Consider the following 14,390-nt stretch of genomic DNA (forward strand, 5'->3'; position numbering starts at 1 on the left):
AATGCAAGAAGCAGGTGTGTCTCTCTATTCTAAAGAATAGTCACATGATTCAAATGTCAAAATCTCAATGGTCCAGACCTTCAATTATTTAAATAGGATAGAGAAGGTGGTAAAAGGAGAAGGGCTGGCTTTACTCATCAGGGAGAGTGTTACAGGTACACACAGAGGATGCACTTGAAGGCTCGTCCACTGAGGCAACATGGGATATCAAAAATGTGCACTCACTCTCACAGGGTTATATTGCAGGTCTCCCAATAGCCAGCCACCAGGAGGCTAGGAACCTGTATGTGGACAGAATATAGAAAGAGGCAAATGCCAAATGGTTGTTGTAGTGGGAAACCTTTATTTTCCCATTGTTTTTTTTTTAAACTTTATTTAAGATTTTATAACATGAATAACATATAGGATTACATTAAAAAAATTAAGAATAAAATAATAAAATTAAAATACAATATCAGTAATCTAAATAAACTATACTCTCCCCAATAATTATTACACATTAATAACCTGACTCAAATTAGTCCAACCCCCCTTTCCCCCCCAAAATAAAGAGTGAAGAATTAATAAAGTTAATAATATATGTGAGAAAAAAAACCCACTTGCAAAAAAAACATAACCGATTAAAATACTAACAAAAAGAAAAATAATTAATACTAAGATATCAGACTTAAAAAACATATTTAAATCAAACTTAAATGCATATATTTAACAAACGGAGTTAAGATGAAACATATATTTAACTCAAACTTAATATAAAAAATTAGTAAAGTTAGTAACATTATCTATCAAAAATTCTTAAACAATAATCAATTCTTGAAAAAAAATTGTAGCATGAAAAATAGGATGAAAAAAAAAACTTTCTCTATAGCGATAAACCTTCACCAAATATCAACTAACTTCACATCTATCATCATATTAGTCACATAAACCACCATCTTAAAACAAAATTCAAACCTCATTAAGCATACTACAATTCAATTTTAGTACTCTTCCACCATTTTTCCCTTTTACTCAATTTCCCCATTGTTGACTGGAATCTCTCTTGTGTCAGAGGGTGAAATGGGGCAAAATTTGTAAGGTGCATCCATGGGGTTTTCTTGAAGCACTATGGAGATAGTTCATGGCTTGGTTCAGCATCATGCTGAAGAAGATTGAAAAGAGGGTTGGTGCCAGAACACAGCCTTGCTTCACGCCATTGTTAATGGAGAAGGGTTCAGAGAGCTCATTGCTGTATCTGACCCGACCTTGTTGGTTTTCGTGCAGTTGGATAATCATGTTGAGGAACTTTGGGGGACATCCGATGCGCTCTAGTATTTGCCAAAGCCCTTTCCTGCTCACGGTGTCGAAGGCTTTGGTGAGGTCAACAAAGGTGATGTAGAGTCCTTTGTTTTGTTCTCTGCATTTTTCTTGGAGCTGTCTGAGGGCAAAGACCATGTCAGTAGTTCCTCTGTTTGCGCGAAAGCTGCACTGTGATTCTGGGAGAATATTCTCGGCGACACTAGGTATTATTCTATTTAGTAGAATCCTAGCGAAGATTTTGCCTGCAATGGAGAGCAACGTGATTCCCCTGTAGTTTGAGCAGTCTGATTTCTCGCCTTTGTTTTTGTACAGGGTGATGATGGTGGCATCACGAAGATCCTGAGGCAGTTTACTTTGGTCCCAACAAAGCTTTAAAAACTCATGCAGTTTGGCATGCAGAGTTTTGCCGCCAGCCTTCCAGACTTCTTGGGGGATTCCATCCATACCTGCTGCTTTGCCACTTTTCAGTTGTTCGATTGCCTTATATGTCTCATCCAGGGTGGGAACCTCATCCAGGGTGGGAACCTCATCCAGCTCTAGCCTTAGGGGCTGTTGAGGGAGCTGGAGCAGGGCGGAATCTTGGACTGAGCGGTTGGCACTGAAAAGAGATTGGAAGTTTTCTGACCATCGGTTGAGGATGGAGATCTTGTCGCTGAGGAGGACTTTGCCATCTGAGCTGCGCAGCGGGCTTTGGACTTGGGGACCGCACGGATGGCAGTCTCTTCAATCTGAGGCGCCTGCAAGCTCACACCAAGACACAAGAGAAACTTGTCCATGAACTACTCTTTGCAGACGATGCCGCTTTAGTTGCCCATTCAGAGCCAGCTCTTCAGCGCTTGACGTCCTGCTTTGCGGAAACTGCCAAAATGTTTGGCCTGGAAGTCAGCCTGAAGAAAACTGAGGTCCTCCATCAGCCAGCTCCCCACCATGATTACCAGCCCCCCCACATCTCCATCGGGCACACAAAACTCAAAACGGTCAACCAGTTTACCTATCTCGGCTGCACCATTTCATCAGACGCAAGGATCGACAATGAGATAGACAACAGACTCGCCAAGGCAAATAGCGCCTTTGGAAGACTACACAAAAGAGTCTGGAAAAACAACCAACTGAAAAACCTCACAAAGATAAGCGTATACAGAGCCGTTGTCATACCCACACTCCTGTTCGGCTCCGAATCATGGGTCCTCTACCGGCACCACCTACGGCTCCTAGAACGCTTCCACCAGCGTTGTCTCCGCTCCATCCTCAACATCCATTGGAGCGCTTACATCCCTAACGTCGAAGTACTCGAGATGGCAGAGGTCGACAGCATCGAGTCCACGCTGCTGAAGATCCAGCTGCGCTGGATGGGTCACGTCTCCAGAATGGAGGACCATCGCCTTCCCAAGATCGTGTTATATGGTGAGCTCTCCACTGGCCACCGTGACAGAGGTGCACCAAAGAAAAGGTACAAGGACTGCCTAAAGAAATCTCTTGGTGCCTGCCACATTGACCACCGCCAGTGGGCTGATAACGCCTCAAACCGTGCATCTTGGCGCCTCACAGTTTGGTGGGCAGCAACCTCCTTTGAAGAAGACCGCAGAGCCCACCTCACTGACAAAAGGCAAAGGAGGAAAAACCCAACACCCAACCCCAACCAACCAATTTTCCCCTGCAACCGCTGCAATCGTGTCTGTCTGTCCCGCATCGGACTTGTCAGCCACAAACGAGCCTGCAGCTGACGTGGACTTTTTACCCCCTCCATAAATCTTCGTCCGCGAAGCCAAGCCAAAGAAGATGGAGATAGTTCAATTGGGAAAGGGGAAATACTAATAACTGGGAAATAAGTCAAGCCAGATAATTTGCATTTCAATATGAGAGTATTTTTGGCATAGTGATCACAATTCCAGAAGTTTCACTATAGTCACAGTATAAGTATATGCCAGGAATTTATGGAAAATATAGAATTGGGGGTGGGCTAATTATGCCATAATTGGACAAGTGCTGGGGCTGTTCATTGGGAACATGTGGGTGTTAAACAAGGAACAGTCCAGGAAGAACATGATCCAGTTGAGAGGAAGGACAGTGTTGTGAACTTTGGATGACTTGAGAGGTTATGAATTTTGTCAAGAAGAAAGAAGATGCATCTGAACTAGAAGGGGATTATTATCCTTGCAGGTACGTTTGTTAACCTTGTCCCTATGGGTTTAAACTAGATTTGCAGAATACTAGACTAGTTAGTGAGAATGAGGAGGATAAAGGTCATGTGAGGAATGCATATATAGACAGAAATCATAGGTTTGTACGTGATATAGATTTTCTCAGCTGTTTTTATTTTAATGCAGGGAGTATTGTTAGAATGGCTGATGAGTTTAGGGCACAAGTTGACATGTGGGATTACAACATTATTACTCTTAGTCAGACTTGGTTGCAGGAGGGGCAAGATTGGCATCTTAATGTTCCAGGGTTACATTGCTTCAGACGTGATAGAGGGGGAGAAGGGGCATTGCTAGTCTCAGCGAGGAAGATTTGTCTACAGAGGCCATATGGGTGGAGTTGAGGAATGGGAAAGGTGTGACCACACTGATAGGGTTGTATCATAGATCGTCCAATAGTCAGAGAGAATTGGAGGAGCAAGTCTGTAGAGAGATAGCAGACCAATATAAGAAGCATTATTTTGATTGTAGATTTTAACTTTCCAAACATTGTGCTGTAGCTTTCTATGGTTCTATAGTTTAGGAAGCTAAAATCAAATAAGACCCTAAAGCAGGAGAGTACTCCATTGGGAATGCAAAAGGAATGTGAGATGCCCTTGGTGAGTAGGATTAAAGAGAATCCCAAGATCTTTGATTATTTTGAAAGCAGAGATCGATGCTTATGAGCAGGAGGGTGAAAGATTATCAGTTTAGGTGAATTGAGGTGACAATCAGATCGTTATTTTGTTGTATTGAACAGGTGTGAAGAGTTGATTGCCCCTTGCTGCTTTTAATTTGCATGGATGTAATAGGCCTGCACATTTAATGCAGTCCACAACTTTTTTTTAAATTAAATTGTTGTAATTTTCTCATTTATTGTTTAATCTGATAAAGTGTTTACTTTGAACTAGCCAAACAGAAACAGAGAAACAAATGCTAGTCGAGTCAGCTTCCACAGGTTCTGCAAGGCTTTGAAATCTCTAATTGCAAGCTCCTCAATAACTTTTTGTTTACACATCACTTACGTGAGTTTTATATTATGCAACATTACAGCTGTGTTAACTGCTGACAGAGACGCATATGTGGTTGTGTTTTACTTTTCAGCATTTATTTGTATTCAAAGTTTCTTCCACCACTTGGTGGAGTAGTAAGCTGGTGAATTCCTCATTTCAGAATAAAGAAAACTGAGCAATATTTATCTCAAACATAACTGTCCCATGATGGTCATGTTCATAATTTATTTGATGTAATTATCATCTTTTAATGCATTTCATTGGAAATATACTCCTGCCTGTATTGGCATAGGGTGCTTCAGTTCTTAACCCACATTAGTTACAGTGTACTGTGTACTATATATCTTTATTTCCTAAGATTGTTTTGTGAACTGCTAAATTACTCCAGTATTTTTGTGTTTTTACTACAATCACAGTGTCTGTGGACTTTTGAGATTCACTATCTTAAGTTCTGTTGAACAATGTGATGTTGGGTAGAAATTTGACCCTAATCATATGTTAAATATATGATATATTTTGCACCTTGAAATCCATGTTTGAAATTTAGCTTCTTAGATTTCAACTGAGATCACAATATCATGTTAAATATAATCCAAATATCAGGAATCACAGGATCATACTATGTTGAAAGGTTTGTGGGTTGGTAGGGCCTGTCCCCATGCTGCATCTCTAAATTAAATTAAAATGGAAAAAAATAGAACTTGGTCCTGCTGAGTCTGCCCTGATTATCAAATACAGTTCCTCCCTGGATTAAAAGTCCTGACTTCTGGACACCACATAGTATGAACAAGCATTTGAGAGACTGGTGGACTGGATGGGGATGGATTTGCTGCCTGCTGTGGGGCTGCACTCATCTCCTGTTCAGTGGGAACTGAACATTTTTGTCTGACTTTCCTCCACACTTTTCATCCCTGAACCACAAGGATCAGAGACAGGCTTGATCTGAGCAGAGCTGGGAGAGCTGAGCTGAGCTCACTCACTCACTCAGTTACTGCATCAGTGAGATCAGCTGGTGGCCACGAACTCCTCATCCTCCAGCACAGCTGTTTCTGTGATCCTCTCCCACACACTGTTATTGGTCAAGTCCAACTTAGAAATAGTTGGGTTATGAACATTTCTACATAAGATTAGGAGTAGAAGTAGGCCATCTGGCCCATAGAACCTGCTCCGTCATTGAAAAAGATCGTGGCTGTTGTGACAGTGTATATAGAGGTGTTTGGGAGATAAATTGGTAAAGGTTTGTTACAGCAGATCGCACACAAACACTTTTAAACACAACATTTTTGCAGGAGCTTTTGCAAGAGTGCTCAGACTCATGATGGACTATTATTTGAATAAGGCAACAAATGTAACAACAGGCTGTGGCAGCTTTGTCTGGAAAACAGAATATACTGTCTGGAAGGTCATGTAATCTTTGCAGGCAGAGGAGAAAAAAAGAAGCTTTGCTCTCAAAGGTGGAAGGTGTGAGAAACACAGAGATCGGTTCCAGAGGATCAAGCTGGCAAGCTTTGGAAGACAGTCTGGTCAAAGGACAGGACTGGCTGTCCGGTGTTCTCATCTGGTTCTCACCTGAAGGGGGCAAGTTTTGTCAGCGAGACACTGAAGTGGCTGATTAAAAAGGAATCCGTTGTGGAGGTCTTGGAACAATAAAAACTCTCTCTCTGAAATAACCATTTACCTGTTAAACACCAAAGCCTGGTGAACTTTGTTAATGTTAACTTCTGTGCACAGTACAAGAATTGCTGGCAACCAGTGAGATTGGACTGTGAACCAAAGAACTTTGCTGAACTTACAGACACATCACACACACGTGCGCTTAGGATTAGAAGGGGGTGAAGTAGGTTAAGTGAGTCAATAGAGATCAGTTGAAGTTTAATTCTATTTTCATGTTCAAAGATAATTGAAAGCAATTTTTGTTTAAGTAACCCTTTGTCGTGGTGAATACCTATTGCTACTGGGTTTTGGGGTCCTCTGGACTCGTAACACTTTTCTAAATCTGGACTAAGCCCCATAACCCTTAATCCTCCTATTCTTCAAATATTGGTGACAAATATATTCAATAAGGCTGCCTCTACTGCTTCCTTGGGCAGAGAATGCCACATATTCTCTATTTTCTTGGAGAAGCAATTCCTCCGCATTTCTGCCTTAAATCTATTCCTCTGACTCTTCAGGCTCAGTTCCCTAGTTCCACCTGCCAGTGAAAGCAACATCCCTGCTTCTACCTTATCAACTTGTTTCATAATTTTCTCTGTTCCTACAAAATCTACTCTGATTCATCTGAATTCTAGCGAGTACAGTCTCTGGCAACTCAATTTCTCCTCATCAGTGAACCCCTTCATTTCTAAAATCAACCTCATCTACACTGGCTCCAAAGCCAGTCTATTCTTACTCAAGTAAGGATACCAAAACTGCATTCAATAATCCAGGTGCAGCCTCACGAGCACCCGGTGAAGTTAGAACCAAGCCTCCCTGCTCATAAGTTCTAGCAATGATGGGGAATCCCATTTTGCTTCTTTTTTGAATTTTTTTAAAAAATGTTCACACTCTGAACCATATTAATCAAAATACACACAAACATTTCCCTCTTGAATATACACTGTCATTTTCTCCCCTTTTTCCCCCCTCCGTTCCCTCCCTCCTTCCCACCCCCCCTCCAAACCCATTAAAGTTCAACATGTACAATACAATAAACCCATTAAACAATGTCATCACACAATGAAAATAAACAAGAAAATTGTGTAATCTACTTTTACACATTGGGTCAGTTCATTTTGTATTCTTCTCATTCTATCATTTTAGGGGGTGGAGATCCCTGGTAGGCCCTCTCTGTTGAGTTCCATGTACGGTTCCCAAATTTGTTCAAATAGTGTGACTATTTTTTAAAATTATATGTTATTCTTTCCAATGGAATACATTTATTAATTTCCATGTACCATTTCTGAACTCTCAGACTCTCTTCTGATTTCCAAGTTGACATTATACATTTTTTTGCTGCAGCTAAGGCTATCATAATAAATCTTTTTTGCGCTTCATTCAGTTTGAGGCCTAATTCTTCACTTATTACTTAGAAGAAAGATCTCTGGATTTTTTGGTATGTTGCTTTTTGTGATTTTATTTAATTCTTGACAATAGATAACCTTTCCTTTAGAGAATGGGAGAGAAAAGGGATTAAAAGAATAGAAAATTGTTTTTTTGGGAATAATTTATTATCATTTGAACAAATGAAGTACAAATATGGAATAACTCACAGTACAATGTTTGCATACCACCAACTGAAAACCTACTTAGTGGACAAATTGGGAAGCAGACTGAGGTTACCAGAAGGAAGCAGCTTTGAATATGTGATTACAGACACAATGATAATTAAAAGATTTATAACAAACACATACATCAAGCTGCAAGAGAAAGAAAATGATAAAATAATCTGTAAACCCAAACAAAAGTGGGAACAAGATCTAAACATAAAAATAAAAAATGAAATATGGGAAAAGCTATGCTCTGGAACAATGAGAAATACAATCAACACGAGGTTACGCATGATACTGTATAATTGGTTACACAGGCTATATATCACGCCCCAAAAGTTAAATAAATGGGACCCAACAGTATCAGATAGATGTTTTCACTGTAAGAAGGAAACAGGAACAACAGTACATGCAATTTAGGCATGTGAGAAAGTGGAAAAGTTTTGGGAAGATCTAAATCCCATTTTGCTTCTTGATGACCTGCTGTTCATGCGAAGTAACATTTTGTCATAAGTGCACAAGTGCTCCCAGGTTTCTCTCCACATCAGGATGTTATGACTTTTAATCATTTAAATACTAGGTTGATCTATTTTTTTTTTCTTTCCAAAGTGGGTGACAATGAATTTAACAACATGGTAGTCCATCTGCCAGATCCATCCCCACTCACTTAAGCTATCTGAATCTCTCTGCAGATTCTCTGTGTCCTCTACACAGTTTGCTTTTTCACTCAATGTAGTCTGTTCAACAAACTTAGATCTGCTGCACTTGGTACCCCTTAAAATCATTGTGGGTGCAGCACAAATTCTTGTGACACTCCATTAACCACTGATGCCAACCAAAGAAACATCAATTATCCCAAGTTGATCCCTGATATTGATTAACATCTATGCCAATATATTACCCCATCTCTGCGCAACCATTCCTTATTATGTTACTCATGCCTTCCACTGTGAAACTGACACAAGATTGTAGTTGAGGGTCTCATCCATTTCTGCATTATCTATTATCAATTCCTCTTTCTCTTCTTCTAAGGGCCAATGTTATCTTTAGTCCTTCTTTTCTACTTTGTATATTAATAAAACTTACTATGCTTTTGTATTACATGCTAATTTATATTCAAAATCTATCTTTCATTTCTTCATTGCTAGTGGTTATGTGCTGCTTTTTAAAGTTTTCCTAATCTCTTGTTTCCCACACTCTTGGCCGCTATGAATACATTAGCTTTTAATTTCATGCTTTCCTTAGTAATCCACAGCTGACTATCCCTGTCCTGACTGTCCTTGTTTTTAAATGGAATATCCTTTAGTTGAGCATGATGAAAAACCTCTTGGCAAGATATCCACTGTTCTTCTTCAGTCTCACCATACTGGCTGTGCTCCCAGTCTATGTTAGTTAGCCAACTCCTTTCTCACCCATTCTTTCAGCATAACTCACGGTTCAGATCTTAATTCCTCACCCTCCATCTGTATTCGAAATTTAAAAGTACCATGCTCAACTTTTCAAAGAAAAATATGAGATAATTAATTTTACCCATCTCACTTCACAAGAAGAATGCTGTTAAACAAGGAAGTCTGCAGATGCCAGGGTCAAGTGTTGGCCGAAAGATAGCTTCCTCCCTTGAAGGTTTCTCAGGAACAGAATCTTTCCAGAATACAAGGACTTACTGTAACCATTCACTGAGTGACCCTGAAAGAATTTCAACATGTATTGACATTGGCATCAATCAACTCCTTCTGGCTCTGCACCTAAAATCAATGTGCCTTTGACGACTGATACCCTTCTCAGAATGCGGCCCAGGCACCTAATGTGGCAGTGCTCACATCAGAGACTGGAAAGGTCAGAATTTTAACAAAACCTCTTGGAACAAACTAATGCTAAAACTATTGCACAGCTAATTGCAGCCAACTTATCACAGATTGGAGGCATCTCAATTCTATATAGATGCAACAATGCATTAACAAACTAAAAGCAAAGTGAAATTTTAGGCTACTGCCAAATAATATACTGCAGCAGAATATTTGGATATGTTCTTAAAGTTATCAATCAAAGTGAAAATGATCATGTTCATTTTTATATATATTTTACAATGCACATATGCATCAAAATTATTTCTTGATCCAGCTAAACAGGTGCTTTGTGTTTAAAAAAAAAACACACAAAAAAAATCCTACAATACTATACTTCATGGAATTGATGCATTAGCACCTTAATCATGACTGAACCATGGGTACACTCTGTGCTTTTCAGCTACTGAGAATATCTCAGAACAATGGAATGATTATAGCTTTCCAGTCAGAAAAGATGAAAAATGTACTCAATACATTAATTACATTATAATCAACGATCACTTGAATCAAAATAACCAACAATTTAGAGCTTCATTTCTCAACCTGTAGCCCATGGATTTGTTATGAGTGGTCTATGACTATGCAATGAAGACAAATATTACTGATAGAATAAACAAGTGATGTGCAAAGCTAGATAGTAAATTTGATGAGAAAATAAATAAAAATTATCAAAAAAACTGTCCCCACCTGTTACATAAACACCCTCTCAGAGGTCCAGAAAGGGGCTTGAGTTTGCCACTTCCCCACTGGTAGTTTGTCTGTTTGTTATAGGTGATCCATGATAAATAAAGGAACATTTATGACAGCTTGTGAGTAAAAAAAGAATTGAGAATCATAAATGAAGAATATTCACTTTTGTTCAATTTATGTTTACCTGGTTTTCAAAATATTCTTATCATCCTCAATTCTGACCCCTGATATCGTCATTTAGCATTATAATAAACCAGCTGTTAAGGTCTGCCATATCTTCAAATGACACTGCAACAATATGACATTACATAGTGAATGTGTAACACTTTCCGATTAAGGTCAAATTCAATGTAGATACACTGTCACCATGTCAAGAAGGAAAGAGTGAACTGAGTCAGGTACTTCGATGCTCCGACATTCATAGATTAATAAGATGTAGAGTTTGTACATACCTGGTGTGTTTAAAAGGCGTGACTTCTTGCAGTAGTAAGCCATTTGCTGCTCACAGTAGTCCATGCTTTTCATCATGGATTGAAGCTGTTCCATGCTGGAAGTATAATTGAAGTGTGCGAGGTGGGGTCTTTCTACAGTGGAGCCTTGCACACTGGTGAGTTCAGTGTTGTTGTGTTGGACCACAGTCCATGTTTTATCTTCTGTATTTTTAGTGAAGGAAATAAAAACATAAACATTAATAAACTAAAGAGTATCACTAAAAAAAAGGTAATTGATTGGTAATAACATTGTAATCAATCTCTACATGCAGCGTATGTGATGTTCCTGCAAATAACATCTGATCTTGAAGGACTATTTCTTTCATGGGTTTTACTCAGGATGAAAGAAACCAATTTCATGGATAGTGGTCTGAGAATCATTTGCTGGGCTATGGAAAAGAAGTAAGAGAAACAGAATTCATGGGATTCTTCTACAAGAAACTAGAATGGGTTAAATTAGCCATGATGGAATGATGGGGTAGATTTGATGGGATGAAAGCCTAATCCCTGTCCTAGGTCTCAAAGCCTTTGGTCTTAATGGTCTAGATAGTCACTTCCTGTGTCAAAGGAAATTTATATTTTGTAATAACTTCACAGATTTCTTCATTAGTACTGCATTGGCTGCAAAACCAAACATAGTTTCTTGAAAAGACTGTATAACAAATAGAAGGCTTCTGATCAAAGCTCATGTTTTAATGCAAATGTGATATATGTTGCAGGAATTTAAATTTGACAAGACGGTGTGTGGGGAGGGTGTGGTGGGGTGGAAGAGGACATTTAGGGCAGAGAAGGGGTATGATGGTGAATATTTAGGTCTCAACTTCAGAAGTTAAGTCAAAACTGAGATAGATTGGTTTCGGAATAGTAGTGCAACAATATACTATTACAATATATAATGATCATGGGATAGATCAGATAGAAGCACAGCAATGATCTTGTTGAATGTCTACTCCTGATACAAAAATGTACTTAAGTTTTACATACTTAATGATTGTGTGATTCAGATCCCCATTGCTAAATCACCCCACAGTGTTCCCCCCACCCCCCACCACCACCACTACCAGAATCTCCCACTCTCTGTGCATGATTCTGTCTTCATGCACATTGAAGAGAGAAATAAAAGGCAAGGCTACAAGAAACATTTTAAATAGTAATAGGCGGGACCTCTAGTTAAGTTCCCCCATGAATGAAACTGGGGCAGAAATTTAGCATCTCTTACTCTTATCCTGAAGCAAAATGTATATTTCGACTCTCTTTATAATTGTTCAGACAGCATGCGGACGATGTTGTTTTGACTCGTTAAATAAAAAGTCTTTCTAAAGTAGCATTGAGTTTTTCACTGTTGATTAATTTGATAAAACAATTAAACCATAAAATGAACAATAAAACATTAATAGGTTAATATGTTCAAAAGAATGGTCAAAAATAATTATCTGGACCATTTACATTTTGCTCTGGTTCAAAGAGTACAAAGGAAAATTTAAACTAAATTGTTTATCTCAAACATGCAGAAAGAGGGGGACGGTGGGGTGTGCCACGTGATGATGTGGAGCTAGACTTGGAATCCCTTCTCTCTCTGAAAAAGTTTTTAAAAAGAGTCAAAAAGGCTGAAGTGATTAAAAGAAAATAGAAAGAAAAGTTGTCGGAAGGCCTACAGAACAATACAGAATGCCTCCTGAGAAGGATAAAACCACTATTACCTTTTCAAGAACTTGAACATGGATAAAGAAGAGAGGTTTACCTTGAAGAAGGATCCTGGAGCTGTCCAGAAGGTAGAAGACCATGGAGACAAGCCTCGAGCTGGGGAGACCTTGGACCTCACTGTGCAAGGTCTCCCCCGACAATGGCCGCCTGCCACAGGAGAAGAAGTGATTCTGCGTGTGCGCGAGGTGTCGCGCATGCACAGAGCACAAAAAAAGGAGGCAAATTTTAAAAAGGCTCAAGAAGCCTCAAGCTCCAGTGATCAAGAAGAAGAACAGGAAGAAGTATATGTAGAACAAAGAGTCTTGCCGAAAAAAACAGGAAAAAAATAAAAGAGACTTTTATATCTACAACAGAAATAATGAAATATATGGATAATTTTCAGCAATTTTTGGTGCAGATGACAATGGAAGTTTAATAAATGTAATGAGAGTATAGTTGAAAATAAGAGCTTCACAAAGAAGATGGAAAGAATGATGTTGCAAAAGGATTAAAAATTTGAAGTTGTGGAAGAAAAAATTAAAGGGAATGAATTTGAAATTCAAAACGTTAAAGAACAAATGAAAAAATTCAAGCTGAAGTGGCTGCAACAAAAGATCAGTTAACTGAAAAAATTGATATGTTAGAAAATTTCAGTAGAAGAAATAATATAAAAATTGTTGGACTTAAAGAAGCCAACGAATGACAAGATGTGAAGAGATTTTTGCAATGATGGATTCTGCAATCTTTTGGGGTAACTGAATTTTAAGGAGATATCGAGATTGAAAGAGCCCACAGAGCATTACAACCAAAATCACAACCAGATCAAAATCATTCGATACTGGTTAAGTTACTTCGTTATGAAGTGATGGAAAAGATCTTGGAACTGGCGGCAAAACAAGCGAAAGAGAGACAATCGCTGTTAATTTATAATGGGAAAAAAGATCTTATTTTACCCTGACTTAGGTTTGGATTTGTTTTAAATAAAGAAAAGAATTCAATGCTGTTAAAAATGTGTTATGGAAAAAAGGTTCTACTTTTGTTTTAAGGTATCCAGCAGTATTGAAATATTTTTTTTCCTGAAGGAAAAAATAGATTTTTTTATATAACTAAATGAAGTAAAAGTGCAGATTCATTGCCTGAAAAAGAGAGATGAGAACTGGGTGATACCTGAAGTGAGAGACCATGCAGAAAGATTACAGTTGATATAAAGAAGAAAAGAAATAAGCTTCGAGAGAGAAAAAAATGTTCGGGGGGAAGGGGTGGTAGTTCTTACCCAGTAGATCTATGAAAAAATTGAAATTGGTAATTGGTAGAGATTGAATAGATCAGAGGCAATAAGAGACAGTATAACATTTCGGGGGAGTTAGTTGGGAGTATGAGCCTGGCCTCTGTGGAGTCATGTGAGCAGTTGTGGTTTTGATCACAATTCCTACAGATCAGAGGTGTAAGGATATATTTTTAACAATGTACGCCATTGGTGGGGGGGGTTAACAACTCTATTATGAAATATAATGTTTGTATTTTAAATGAGAGAGGAGTTGAGGTGGAAAGATGGATGGCTAGTAGATTTTGTGGAAGATTAAATCCTTGATAAATTGAATTTCATTAGTATTAATATTAACAGGATACAAAATCAAATAAAGAAGAAATATTATTAGTATATATGAAAAAAATTAAACCCGACTTTGCTTTTTTTACAAGAAACACATTTGACGGAACAAGAACATGAAAAATTAAAAACAGACTGGGTAGGGACTGTAGTAGCATCATCATTTAATTCTAAGGCTAGAGATACAGTAATATTGATAAATAAAAAATTACCAGCTTAAATACTAGATACTAGTATAGATGTAGCTGAAAGATATGTTATGGTAAATTGTCAGATCTATTTGGAACAATGGACCCAAATGAATGTTTCTGCACCAAAAATGTAGACATGGTAAAT

General features: G+C 38.4%; 1 protein-coding gene across 5 annotated transcripts in view; it reads right to left on the reverse strand.

Annotated features, from left to right (window-relative positions):
- LOC138761905 (contactin-associated protein-like 5) overlaps positions 1-14,390 on the reverse strand; it is an 857,011-nt gene that overhangs the window by 394,138 nt on the left and 448,483 nt on the right. For all 5 annotated transcript variants that reach the window (XM_069934856.1, XM_069934855.1, XM_069934854.1 and 2 more), the window contains exon 13: positions 10,724-10,924. In XM_069934856.1, coding sequence (XP_069790957.1) covers positions 10,724-10,924 — 201 coding nt within the window. The remainder of the gene's footprint in view (positions 1-10,723; positions 10,925-14,390) is intronic.

The sequence above is a fragment of the Narcine bancroftii genome, chromosome 4 (assembly GCF_036971445.1).
Source record: "Narcine bancroftii isolate sNarBan1 chromosome 4, sNarBan1.hap1, whole genome shotgun sequence".
Classification (NCBI taxonomy): domain Eukaryota; kingdom Metazoa; phylum Chordata; class Chondrichthyes; order Torpediniformes; family Narcinidae; genus Narcine; species Narcine bancroftii.